We start from the raw sequence: 14,412 nt of genomic DNA on the forward strand, positions 1-14,412 counted from the left end.
ATCCTTATATGAGAAAGATTGATACAGAAATAATAAGCTAATGACAATTTTACCATTTAAATAAGACTTATTTTTTTTTAATTTATTAATTTCAAAGGAGAAAAATCGACAAGTTCAGTTCTGTTGCCTCTAAACTTTGGCATTCTAATGTGAAAAGTTCTCATGCTGTTATAGAGACAGTGATCTGCTGTGGTGAAAGGAGGATGAAGTTTAGAATCATCTCATCTGAGCTCTTCTACCTACTAAGTTTATTTGCTATGACCTTGGGCGAGTTTTGTTTTGAACTTCCCTGAGCCTCAGTTTTCTTACCTTTGAAATAGAGAAAACAACCTCTCTTTGTTCAGCACCCACTCTATGTATCCAGCAGTGAACTAGGCACACCTAGGTGAACTTTGCCCTTCCTGGCCCCTTCTTTCTGCTTGGGAGACATATATTAAACAAATAATTGCATATTTAATTATAGTTGTGATAAATGTATGAAGGAAAGAATGGAGTGACAGGAATGTGGGAAAGGGGTGATCAGACCTAGATTGGGGGCCACGAAAGGCTTTCTTGAGGACGGATTGTTTGAGTGAAGCTCTAGAGAAATCCGGGCGGGTGAGGTAGGAAGAAGAGAGCCCTTGGCAGAGGAAGGAGAATTTGCACAGACTCTAGGCAAAAAGGAGTGCTGTGCAGACGGGGAGGGGACATGCCGCTGCTGAGGTAGGGAGGGGCCAAGTCTTACAGAGCCTTTTCACTGTACTAAGGCTTTTTATTTTTTATCTTCAGAGCAATGGGAAGACACCGAAGGGAGAAAAGCAAGTGACATAATCAGATTTGTGTATTTGAAAAATTAGTCCGAGGGAGGGGATATGGGGATATAAGTATACGTTTAGCTGATTCACTTTGTTATACAGCAGAAACTAACACAACAGCGTAAAGCAATTATACTCCAATAACAATGTTAAAAAAAAAAGAAAAGAAAAATTACTCTGGCTGCAGTGTGGAGTATGGATCTGAGAAACAGAAATGGATGTGGGGAGACCTGCAGTAGTGCAGATGAGAGGTGGTGGTAACATGTACTTACAAGATGGGGGAGTAAAGACAGAAATGGACGGATCAGCCACATATTGAGGAGGAAAAATCAATAAGCTGTAGTAATGCATTGGTAGGGTAATGAGTGATCACTAACATTTATTGAAGATTTACTAAGTGGCAGGTTCTACACTGTCTTACTTAATCCTCATCGCACTTGTAAAATATGGGAATTTGCCATCTCAATTACATAGATTAGGAGGTTTGGAGAGGTTCAGTAACTTGCCAGGGTTCGGAGAGGTTCAGTGACTTGCCAAGCGGGAAAGTGGCAGACTCTTAGCTGACTCATGGCCAGCACTCCTGACCACTGTACTGGAATGGATGTAAGGAAAGTGTGGAGGAGAGGTGGAGAAGGTACCAAGAATCGCCCCTAGATTTCTGCCTCCTGTTTTGATGAAGAGTGGTGTCATTCACTGAGGCAGAGAACAGCAGGTGAGGCCCAGCTTTGTAGCACCAGAGCATTTAGTGTGTATATCTTCAGTGATCTTCCATAAGATCACATTTTAGTGATCTTACTCAAGTTCAAATTATGCTCTGGCACAATCACCCAAGGAGTGTGTGATATGTGTAGCTTTTGTTTACTTAAACTAAGCCAGAAAATATGCTTGACGATTATACTCATCCATCTTATAGAGAGGGAACAGTTAATCATTATTATTAATAACGATGAAGTTATTCTACGTCAGTAGCTGGTTCATTTTTTGTTTATACTGTAATTGTCTCTTCTCCTCTAGATTATAAACAGTTCCTTTTGTTCCAAATATCTAATGTGGGAAATAATGGTTCAGTAACTGCTTGTTGGAAGAATGTAAGCTTAATAGCAAACACTTAAATAGTAGTTTACATATTTCAGACAGAAATTTCACTTCATACGGTCCCAAATAGAAGACTTACTAGATTTTATTTCTAGTTTTTGTTTTTGTTTTAACATCTTTATTGGAGTATCATTGTTTTACAATGGTGTGTTAGTTTCTGCTGTATAACAGAGTGAATCAGCTATACATATACATATATCCCCATTTCTCCTCTCTCTTGTGTCTCCCTCCCACCCTCCCTATCCCACCCCTCTAGGTGGTCACAAAGCACTGAGCTGATCTCCCTGTGCCTTGCAGCTGCTTCCCACTAACTATCTGTTTTACATTTGGTAGTGTATATATGTCAGTGCCACTCTCTCACTTCGTCCCAGCTTACCCTTCCCCCTCCCCTTGTCCTCAAGTCCATTCTCTACGTCTGTGTCTTTATTCCTGTCCTGCCCCTAGGTTCTTCAAAACCAGTTTTTTGTTTTTTTTTTTTTAGATTCCATATATATGTGTTACCATACGGTATTTGTTTTTCTCTTTCTGACTTACTTCACTCTGCATGACAGACTCTAGGTCCATCCACCTCACTACAAATAACTCAATTTCATTTCCTCTTATGGCTGAGTAAACAGTCCATTGTGTATATGTGCCACATCTTCTTTATTCATCTGTCAATGGCCACTTAGGTTGCTTCCATGTCCTGGCTATTGTAAATAGAGCTGCAATGAACATTGTGGTACCTGACTCTTTTTGAATTATGATTTTCTCAGAGTATATGCCCAGTAATGGGATTGCTGGGTCATATGGTAGTTCTATTTTTAGTTTTTTAAGGAACCTCCATACTGTTCTCTATAGTGGCTGTATCAATTTACACTCCCACCATCAGTGCAAGAGGGTTCCCTTTTCTCCATAACCTCTCCGGCATGTATTGTTTGTACATTTTTGATGAAGGCCATTCTGACTGGTGTGAGGTGATACCTCATTGTAGTTTTCATTTGCATTTCTCTAATGATTAATGATGTTGAGCATCCTTTCATGTGTTTGTTGGCAATCTGTATATCTTCTTTGGAGAAATGTCTATTTACGTCTTCTGCCCATTTTTGGATTGGGTTGTTTGTTTTTTTGATATTGAGCTGCATGAGCTGCTTGTAAATTTTGGAGATTAATCCTTTGTCCTTTGATTCCTTTTGCACATATTTTCTACCTCTACCATTCTGAGGGTTGTCTTTTATGGTTTATGTTTTCCTTGTTTATGGTTTCCTTTGCTTTGCAAAGCTTTTAAGTTTCATTAGGTCCCATTTGTTTATTTTTGTTTTTATTTCCATTCCTCTAGGAGGTGGGTCAAAAAGGATCTTACTGTGATTTATGTCATAGAGTGTTCTGCCTATGTTTTTCTCTAGGACTTTTATAGTGTCTGGCCTTACATTTAGGTCTTTAATCCATTTTGAGTTTATTTTTTTAATGGTGCTAGGGAGTGTTCTAATTTCATTCTTTTACATGTAGCTCTCCAGTTTTCCCAGCACCGCTTATTGAAGAGGCTGTCTTTTCTCCATTGTATATTCTTGCCTCCTTTATTAAAGATAAGGTGACCATATGTGCGCGTGTTTACCTCTGCACTTTCTATCCTGTTCCATTGATCTGTATTTCTCTTTTTGTGCCAGTACCATAGTGTCTTGATTACTGTAGCTTTGTAGTATAGTCTGAAGTCCAGGAGCCTGATTCCTCCAGCTCCGTTTTTCGTTCTCAAGATTACTTTGGCTATTCAGGGTCTTCTGTGTTTCCATACAAATTGTGAAATTTTTTGTTCTAGTTCTGTGAAAAATGCCAGTGGTAGTTTGATAGGGATTGCATTGAATCTGTAGATTGCTTTGGGTAGTAGAGCCATTTTCACAGTGTTGATTCTTCCAATCTAAGAACATGGTATGTCTCTCCATCTATCTGCATCATCTTTAATTTCTTTCATCAGTGTCTTATAATTTTCTGCATACAGGTCTTTTGTCTCCTTAGGTAGGTTTATTCATATATATTTTATTCTTTTTGTTGCAGTGGTAAATGGGAGTGTTTTCTTAATTTCACTTTCAGGTTTTTCATCATTAGTGTATAGGAATGCAAGATATTTCTGTGCATTAATTTTGTATCCTGCTACTTTACCAAATTCATTGATTAGTTCTAGTAGTTTTCTGGTAGCAACTTTAGGATTCTTTATGTATAGTATCATGTCATCTGCAAACAGTGACAGCTTTACTTCTTCGTTTCTGATTTGGGTTCCTTTTATTTCTTTTTCTTCTCTGATTGCTGTGGCTAAAACTTCCAAAACTGTGTTGAATAATAGTGCTGAGTAGTGGGCAACCTTGTCTTGCTCCTAATCTTAGTGGAAATGGTTTCAGTTTTTCACCATTGAGAACAGTGTTGGCTGTGGGTTTGTCATATATGGCCTTTATTATGTTGAGGTAAGTTCCCTCTATGCCTGTTTTCTGGAGGTTTTTTATCATAAATGGGTGTTGCATTTTGTCAAAAGCTTTTTCCGCATCTGTTGAGATTATCGTATGGTTTTTATCCTTAATTTTGTTAATATGGTGTATCACGTTGATTGATTTGCCTATATTGAAGAATCCTTGCATTCCTGGGATAAACCCCACTTGATCATGGTGTATGATCCTTTTAATGTGTTGTTGGATTCTGTTTGCTAGTATTTTGTTGTGGATTTTTACATCTATGTTCATCAGTGATATTGGTCTGTAGTTTTCTTTCTTTGTGACATCTTTGTCTGGTTTTGCTATCAGGGTGATGGTGGCCTCGTAGAATGAGTTTGGGAGTGTTCCATTCTCTGCTATATTTTGGAAGAGTTTGAGAAAGATAGGTGTTAGCTCTTCTGTAAATGTTTGATAGAATTCGCCTGTGAAGTCATCTGGTCCTGGGCTTTTGTTTGCTGGAAGTTTTTTTTTTTTTTTTTTTTGCGGTACACAGGCCTCTCACTGTTCTGGCCTCTCCCATTGCGGAGCACAGGCTCTGGACGTGCAGGCTCAGCAGCCATGGCTCATGGGCCCAGCCGCTCCGCGGCATGTGGGATCTTCCCAGAACGGGGCACGAACCCATGTCCCCTGCATCAGCAGGTGGACTCTCAACCACTGCGCCACCAGGGAAGCCCTGCTGGAAGATTTTTAATCACTGTCTCAATTTCAGTGCTTCAGTGATTGGTCTGTTTATATTTTTTATTTCTTCCTGGTTCAGTCTCGGAAGGTTGTGCTTTTCTAAGAATTTGTCCATATCTTCCAGTAGTCCATTTTATTGGCATATAGTTGCTTGTGGTAGTCTCTCATGATCCTTTGTATTTTTGCAATGTCTGTTGTTACTTCTTTACTTCTCCTTTTTCATTTCTAATTCTGTTGATTTGAGTCTTCTCCTTTTTTTTCTTGATGCATCTGGCTAATGGTTTATCAATTTTGTTTATCTTCTCAAAGAACCAACTTACAGTTTTATTGATCTTTGCTATTGTTTCCTTCATTTGTTTTTCATTTATTTCTGATATGATCTTTATGATTTCTTTCTTTCTGCTAACTTTGGGGGTTTTTTGTTCTTTTTTTCTAATTGCTTTAGGTGTAAGTTTAGGTTATGTATTTGAGATGTTTCTTGTTTCTTAAGGTAGGATTGTATTGCTATAAACTTCCCTCTTAGAACTGCTTTTGCTGCATCCCATAGGTTTTGGGTCATAGTGTTTTCATTGTCATTTGTTTCTAGGTATTTTTGATTTCCTCTTTGATTTCTTCACTGATCTCTTGGTTATTTAGTAGTATATTGTTTAGCCTCCATGTGTTTGTATTTCTTACAGATTTTTTCTGTAAGTGATATGTAGTCTCATATCGTTGTGGTCAGAAAAGATACTTGATACGATTTCAACTTTCTTAAATTTACCAAGGCTTGATTTGTGACCCAGGATATGATCTATCCTGGAGAATGTTCCATGAGCACTTGAGAAGAAATTGTATTCTGTTGTTTTTGAATGGAATGTCCTATAAATATCAATTAAGTCCATCTTGTTTAATGCATCATTTAAAGCTTGTGTTTCCTTATTTATTTTCATTTTGGATGATCTGTCCATTGGTGAAAGTGGGGTGTTAAAGTCCCCTACTATGAATGTGTTACTGTCGATTTCCCCTTTTATGGCTGTTAGCATTTGTCTTATGTATTGAGGTGCTCCTATGTTGGGTGCATAAATATTTACAATTGTTATATCTTCTTCTTGGATCGATCCCTTGATCATTATGTAGTGTCCTTCTTTGTCTCTTCTAATAGTCTTTATTTTAAAGTCTATTTTGTCTGATATGAGAATTGCTACTCCAGCTTTCTTTTGATTTCCATTTGCATGGAATATCTTTTTCCATCCCCTCACTTTCAGTCTGTATGTGTCCCTAGGTCTTAAGTGGGTCTCTTGTAGACAGCATATATATGGGTCTTGTTTTTGTATCCATTCAGCCAGTCTGTGTCTTTTAGTTGGAGCATTTTGTCCATTTACATTTAAGGTAATTATCGATATGTATGTTCCTATTACCATTTTCTTAATTGTTTTGGGTTTGCTATTGTAGGTCTTTTCCTATTCTTTGGTTTCCTGCCTAGAGAAGTTCCTTTAGCATTTCTTGGAAAGCTGGTTTGGTGGTGCTGAACTCTCTCAGCTTTTGCTTGTCTGTAAAGGTTTTAATTTCTCCATTGAATCTGAATGAGATCCTTGCTGGGTAGAGTAATCTTGGCTGTAGGTTTTTCCCTTCCATCACTTTAAATATGTCGTGTCCCTCCCTTCTGGCTTGCACAGTTTCTGCTGAAAGATCAGCTGTTAACCTTATGGGGATTCCCTTCTGTGTTATTTGTTGCTTTTCCCTTGCTGCTTTTAATATTTTTTCTTTGTATTTAATTTTTGATAGTTTGATTAATATGTGTCTTGGCGTGTTTCTCCTTGTATTTATCCTGTATGGGACTCTCTGCACTTCCTGGACTTGGTTGACTATTTCCTTTCCCGTATTAGGGAAGTTTTCACCTATAATCTCTTCAAATATTTTCTCAGTCCCTTTCTTTTTCTCTTCTTTAGGGACCCCTATAATTCGAATGTTGGTGTGTTTAATGTTGTGCCAGGGGTCTCTGAGACTGTCCTCAATTCTTTTCATTCTTTTTTCTTTATTCTGCTCTGCGGTAGTTATTTCCACTATTGTATCTGCCAGGTCACTTATCCGTTCTTATGCTTCAGTTATTCTGCTATTGATTCCTTGTAGAGAATTTTTAATTTCATTTATTGTGTTATTCATCATTGTTTGCTCTTTAGTTCTTCTAGGTCCTTGTTAAATGTTTCTTGCATTTTCTCTATTCTATTTCCAAGATTTTGAATCATCTTTACTATCATTATTCTGAATTCTTTTTCAGGTAGACTGCCTATTTCCTCTTCATTTGTTCAGTCTGGTGGGTTTTTACCTTGCTCCTTCATCTGCTGTGTATTTCTCTGTCTTCTTATTTTGCTTCACTTACTGTGTTTGGGGTCTCCTTTTTGCAGGCTGCATGTTCGTAGTTCCCGGTTTTTTTTGGTGTCTGCCCCCAGTGGGTAGGGTTGGTTCAGTGGGTTGTGTAGGCTTCCTGGTGGAGGGGACTGGTGCCTGTGTTCTGGTGGATGAGGCTGGGTCTTGTCTTTCTGGTGGGCAGGACCGTGTCCGGTGGTGTGTTTTGGGGTGTCTGTGGACTTATTATGATTTTAGGCAGCCTCTCTGCTAATGCGTGGGGTTGGTTTCCTGTCTTGCTAGTTGTTTGGCATAGGGTGTCCAGCACTGGAACTTGCTAGTCATTTTGTGGAGCTGGGTCATAGCGTTGAGATGGAAATCTCTGGGAGAGCTTTCGCTGTTTAATATTATGTGGGGCTGGGAGGTCTCTGGTGGACCAGCATCCTGAACTCAACTCTCCCACCTCAGAGGCTCAGGCCTGACCCTCGGCTGGAGCGCTAAGACCCTGTCAGCCACTCGGCTCAGAAGCAAAGGGAGAAAGAAAAGAAAGAAAGAAAGAAAGAAATAATAAAGTAAAGTTTTTAAAATAAAAAAAATGTTAGTAAAAATATTAAAAAGTAATAAAAAAAAAGGAAGAGAGCAACCAAACCAAAAAACAAATCTACCAATGATAACAAGTGCTAAGAACTCTACTAAAAAAACAAACAAACAAAAAAATACAGACAGACAGAACCCTAGGATAAATGGTAAAGGCAAATCTGTACAGACAAAATCACATAAAGAAGCATACACATACACACTAACAAAAAGAGAAAAAAAATATATATATATTAAAAAAAGGAAGAGGGCAACCAAATCAATAAACAAATCTACCAATGATAATAAACTCTAAACACTAAAATAAAATAAACATAAAACTGGAAACAAATTAGATGCAGAAAGCAAACCCCAAGTCTACATTTGCTCCCAAAGTCCACCTCCTCAGTTTGGGATGATTCGTTGTGTATTCAGGTATTCCAGAGATGCAGGTACATCAAGTTGATTGTGGAGATTTAATCCGCTGCTCCTGAGGCTGCCTGGAGAGATTTCCCTTTCTCTTCTTTGTTCTCACAGCTCCCAGGGGCTCAGCTTTGGATTTGGCTACGCCTCTGCATGTAGGTCGCCGGAGGGCGCCTGTTCTTCGCTCAGACAGGACGGGGTTAAAGGAGCTGCTGATTCGGGGGCTCTGGCTCACTCAGACCGGGGGGGGGGGGGGAGGGGCATGGATGCGGGACGAGCCTGCGGCGGCAGAGGCCAGCGTGACTTTGCACCAGCCTGAGGCGCGCTGTGCGTTCTCCCGGGGAAGTTGTCCCTGGATCCCAGGACCCTGGCAGTGGCGGGCTGCACAGGCTCCCCGGAAGGGGGGTGTGGACAGTGACCTGTGCTCACACACAGGCTTCTTGGTGGTGGCAGCAGCAGCCTTAGCGTCTCATGCCCATCTCGGGGTCCGTGCTGATAGCCGCGGCTCGCGCCGCCCTTCTCTGAAGTTCATTTAGATGGTGCTCTGAATCCCCTCTCCTCGCGCACCCCGAAACAATGGTTTCTTGCCTCTTGGGCAGGTCCAGACTTTTTCCCGGAGTCCCTCCTGTCTAGCTGTGGTGCACTAACCCCCTTCAGGCTGTGTTCAGGCAGCCAACCCCAGTCCTCTCCCTGTGCTCCGACTGAAGCCCAAGCCTCAGCTCCCAGCCCCGCCCGCCCGAGCGGGTGAGCAGACAATCCTCTCGGGCTGGTGAGTGCCAATCGGCACCAATCCTCTGTGCGGGAATCTCTCCGCTTTGCCCTCCGCACCCCTGTGGCTGCGATCTCCTCCGTGGCTCCAAAGCTTCCCCCTCTGCCACCCGCAGTCTCCACCCACGAAGGGGCTTCCTAGTGTGTGGAAACCTTTCCTCCTTCACAGCTGCCTCCCACTGGTGCAGGTCCCGTCCCTATACTTTTGTCTCTGTTTATTCTTTTTTCTTTTGCCCTACCCACGTACGTGGGGGGTTTCTTGCCTTTTGGGAGGTCCGAGGTCTCCTGCCAGCATTCAGTAGGTGTTCTGTAGGAGTTGTTCCACATGTAGATGTATTTCTGATGCATTTGTGGGGAGGAAGGTGATCTCCATGTCTTCTCTGCCATTTTGAAGGTCACCCTATTTCTAGTTTTTAAAATGTCATTTTTTTAATCTTACATGTCTCATTCCATGCATTGTTTAGACATTAGGAAAATGATTTCATGAAGTAGATTGAATAAATTATTAGCAGTTTGAAAACAAGGATGTAGATCCTAGAGAGTTTTACATATACGTATTTTGTCCTCAAGAACCTAAGCTTAAGTTATGCATATAGCAAATAATAAATATTTATTGAATAGCTTTATATTAATGTATTAATTAGAACCGTATCAGTATTTCCTATTAGCATAGATATGTGAATCAATTGTAGAAACTCTTTTTTTAAGATTCAACCAAATATATAGATTAGGGCTTCCGTGGTGGTTGAGAGTCCACCTGCTGATGCAGGGGATGCGGGCTCATGCCCTGGTCTGGGAAGATCCCACATGCCGCGGAGTGGCTGGGCCTGTGAGCCATGGTCGCTGAGCCTGTGCGTCCGGAGCCTGTGCTCCGCAACAGGAGAGGCCACAACAGTGAGAGGCCCGCATACCGCAAAAAACAAAACAAAACAAAAAAAAACCATATATATATATGTATAGATTAAGTTGTGAAATGTGAATTAGGTTGTGAATAAGTCAAATCTAAAGCTGACTTCCTTCAAAATGTGACTTTTTAATTTTAATTTCTAATATAATACATTTAGTTACTCAGCCTTCTGCTCTTTTTACACTCTACCAGGTATTATCAGTTTCTCTTGAAAATCCTACTGAAGTGTTTGAAGATGGAGAAAATCCACCAAGTAGTCGCTCCTCAGAGAGTGGATTCACTGAGTTCATACAATATCAAGCAGACCGAACTGATGACATCGATAGAGAACTGAGTGAGGGACTGGAGGCAGTTGCCATCCCAATTGGCAGCACATCATCTGAAACAGAAACGGCCTCCACTGTGGGATCTGAAGAAACTATCATCCAGCCCCCTTCCCTAGTCACTCAGGGGACAGCACCCCAAAGTGGGAAGACAGTGCAAAAAACTGCAATGCAGTGCTGCTTGGAGTATGTCCAACAGTTTCTCACCAGACTTATCAACCTCTACATCATTCAGAGTAACTCTTTCTCTCAGGCTTTGGCTACAGAGCATCAAGGGGATCTTAGTCGAGAGCTAGGAGAGACTTCAGACTGGGACAGGGATTCCCATAGTGGTGTAAAAGAGAGAAACATAAGTAAACAGAAAACTTCAAAAGAATACCTTTCTGCCTTCCTTGCTGCCTGTCAGCTCTTCCTGGAGTGCTCAAGCTTCCCAGTTTACATTGCTGAGGGGAACCATACTTCAGAGTTATGTTCTGAAAAATCAGAGACTGGTAAGGTCATCTCTGTTTTATTTATTTAAAAATATTTTTTATGGCATGCTTTCCCCTCCCCCTTTATTTTAAGGAACGCTCAGATATTAAAACTGGGATTTCTTTTAGCCTCTTAATTTTTAAAATTTTATTTTAATTTGTAGATGTTTTTTCAATGAAATACTGTCATTATGGGGAGATTGATATGTTGGAAAATTTCCTGATTTCTTTTATTATGACTAGCATCATATGTGATTACCTTCATTTAAATTTTTATATATATATATATATATATATACACACACACACACACACACAGACATACACACACACACATACATAGTACACACACATAGTACAGTGAGTACTACATAATGTTAATTGATTACTAAACTTTTTTTAGGACAGAAAATAGGTTGTATGACTTGCATAAGAAAAATACATATTAAAAAATTCTTATGAAATTCCTGTTGCTGCTTTATTTTCTTGAAGCTCTAGTCTAAGTGAGAAACCATGGTTTTGTTCACTGAGCAAGGCCTAAAGTTATTTGGTAGAAGTGCTTTCTGTTTTGAAATTAACTTGGAAGATAGAGTGTGCGTGAAAGGTTCAGTGTGATGGACCGTGTTGGCTTCCGGCTTTCGTTTCAGACTGGGAGCACGTGCAGCCTCCACTGTGGCTCCAGACGCTGATGACCGCTTGCCTCCAAGCAAGTGATTGCAGTGTGCAGAGCGCTGCGATTTCACTAGTGATGGATCTGGTAGGATTGACTCAGTCGGTGGCCATGGTCACTGGGGAAAACATCAACAGTGTGGAGCCTGCACAACCCTTAAGTCCAAACCAGGGAAGAGTAGCTGTGGTTATTAGACCTCCCCTCACTCCGGGCAATCTGAGATATATAGCTGAGAAGACTGAATTTTTCAAGGTGAGCTCTAAGGAATACATTCATGACTAAGATGATACTTGAGCTAATTTGCATAGCAGAGATTTTAAAGAAGATAATCAGGCTTAATTAAACACCTCTTAATATCATACCATATAGGAAAAGACACCACACTTGATCAGTGCTGCTTGGCCGGTCTTCTCCCCAGTTTTGTGAGGAGAAAAAAGATAAGGATGAGGGGAGTATTAGGGTAAAGAGAAAAGTTCATTTATACAGTAAAATGTATTTCCAGATAAAGTGGTTGTGACACTTTTGCTTCTCGTAGAGTGCAACCTCAGCTCTCCAAAACACCCAGAAAAAGTTTTCTGACTCTGAATTGTCTGATGATCATTTGTGATGTATGATGTCATTCAAAAAAAAATGCAGTCTTTGATCTCTGTCACAACAGTACATATGATATCCTCTACATAGAAAGAACATCAAGTATATTTGACTTAAGCAGGTAGACTATTTATATATAAAAATTTTTTTTAATTTTAATGTAATTTCAAGTTATTGTGCCCCTCTAGATAGTTCCTCCTGCTAGGTTAGAGTTGGGTTCTACAATGTTGTGGTGAACCCTGATGACTTGCATTTTTATTAATGCTGTCATAGATCATCAAGTGCTGTGTTAACACATGTAGCACTGAAATACATACAACCTATTTTGTACGTTTTAAGTAGTCTGCATATTTGGACTATGAATTATATATCACTTTGCAGCATATAACTGTAAACGTTACAGTGCCTTCAATGTGGGATTTATATCCTCTTAAAGATAACATATTCTAGCATCACTTCACTAAACATCTCTAAAATAGTGAAATGGGGTCTCATCTGGACCCTGTAAAAAGTGATTACATATCTGCTGTTTAAGGTAAATATAATTAAAGGACTATCATAAGAGGTTCTAAAAGCCTGGACCAGAAAGTGAACAGATGGAAAGCTACACTTTTAAATCTCATTCCAGTGGCATAATGAGTATTAAGACCTTCTAGGTCTGGCAGTCAGAGGCTTGTTTGTACCTAATAGGAAATGTCTGTTAAATAAGTTTCCATTTGCAATTTTGTAACTGTGACTTTTACATCTTTTTTTAATAGCATGTAGCTTTAACATTGTGGAACCAGATGGGAGATGGGACACCTCAGCACCACCAGAAGAGTGTGGAACTGTTTTATCAATTACATAACTTGGTTCCTTCTTCTAGCATCTGTGAGGATGTTATAAGTCAGCAGTTGACCCATAAAGATAAGGTAAATTCTTCTCTTCTTATCCTGTGCCCACCCTACCTCCTGCTCGTATTATACTAAAAGGTAAATTAAGGAAACTCTAGGAAAATTATTTCATCTAGTATCTGAATAAGAGATAATATGAATTCATTCCGTGATCATCAAATCTTTAAAATACATGTGTTCTATTCTTTTTAGAGGAAAGTTCTTTACATAAGCATCAGTAATATGAAAAATCAAGGAACCCAAAATCAAATGCTGGGTTTATTTCTTGGTTCAGGATACCACCTGTGGGGAGTGATGATTAGAGTTGTTGGTGGTCCAAGTTCTTGGATTGTTTAAAGATGTATTCGGTGGCCTCAGTTATGAAACTGGTGGATACATTAACTAATATATGTGAAATGACATTTATGAGCTATAGAGTGTTAGTATGTGAGATTATATTATTTGCCTTATAATAAACATCCAAAATAAGGATTTTGTATCCTAATGTATATGAAGTGTGATACATACGTCAGTTAGAGTAAAGATGGCTGAGTCATGACTGGGCCTGAGAAGAAACTAGAACGATCATTCTGATTGACCTGTTCAGGGTAACTTAATGAAGTTTGTGGTCTTCCTGTATCTGCTCTCTAACGTTAATTTTAAGAAGATTTTATTGAACAGCTTTTAGAAGTGGATTGCCCTCATTTTGAAAAGTTCTCAGTGCTAGTGAGATTGAATGGGTTATGTTCAAAAAGACATTGTGTAGAGTAAATGCAGCATTTTGCAGGGGGACCTGGCAAATGAAGGAGTAAATGAGAGGACTGAAAAGCTTATTCCAAGAAAACTGTTAAAATTATAATTTTACTTCAACACACTCTTTCAGAATTGTTCAGAAAATTTTAAATAGAGCCTTGTATTTCAGTGCAGTAATTTGCTTTACATTAATTATAAATCTAGGACAAATTATACACCTGTTTACTTGTATAACATTTCATTTTAAAGAAATACTAAGCTCTGAATAAAGATATATCCATGGAAAAAACTATCTGTTATTACTTACTTTTATTTACATGTTTCTGTTGGTTGATGTACAAACACAGGCTTCACTGGAAAAACATTTATTAGGCCCACAGAAAAAGCAGGTGCTCCTCTAACCTATCACAAACAGTTTAGACAGTCGCAATCCCGATTTCAGGGGTCTTTTACTTGAAGGATTCCACAAATGCTGGAGGAAGACTATAAAATTTTTGGAATATTACAGTTTCTTTTTCTCTGTTTTTTTAAAATTTTATTTATTTTTTTTTATACAGCAGGTTCTTATGAGTTATCCATTTTATACACATCAGTGTATACATGTCAATCCCAATCTCCCAATTCATCCCACCACCACCATCCCCCCCACCACTTTCCCCCTTGGTGTCCATACGTTTGTTCTCTACATCTGTGTCTCTCTTTCTGCCC

The 14,412-nt window shown here is 39.4% G+C and overlaps 1 protein-coding gene across 3 annotated transcripts in view; it reads left to right on the forward strand.

Moving 5' to 3' along the window:
• The window catches only part of DOP1A (DOP1 leucine zipper like protein A), a 109,920-nt gene that overhangs the window by 58,936 nt on the left and 36,572 nt on the right, over nucleotides 1-14,412 (forward strand). For all 3 annotated transcript variants that reach the window (XM_082668611.1, XM_082668609.1, XM_082668610.1), the window contains 3 exons: nucleotides 10,218-10,839; nucleotides 11,466-11,740; nucleotides 12,838-12,990. In XM_082668611.1, coding sequence (XP_082524737.1) covers nucleotides 10,218-10,839; nucleotides 11,466-11,740; nucleotides 12,838-12,990 — 1,050 coding nt within the window. The remainder of the gene's footprint in view (nucleotides 1-10,217; nucleotides 10,840-11,465; nucleotides 11,741-12,837; nucleotides 12,991-14,412) is intronic.

The sequence above is a fragment of the Grampus griseus genome (assembly GCF_964374135.1).
Source record: "Grampus griseus genome assembly, chromosome: 13".
NCBI lineage: Eukaryota > Metazoa > Chordata > Mammalia > Artiodactyla > Delphinidae > Grampus > Grampus griseus.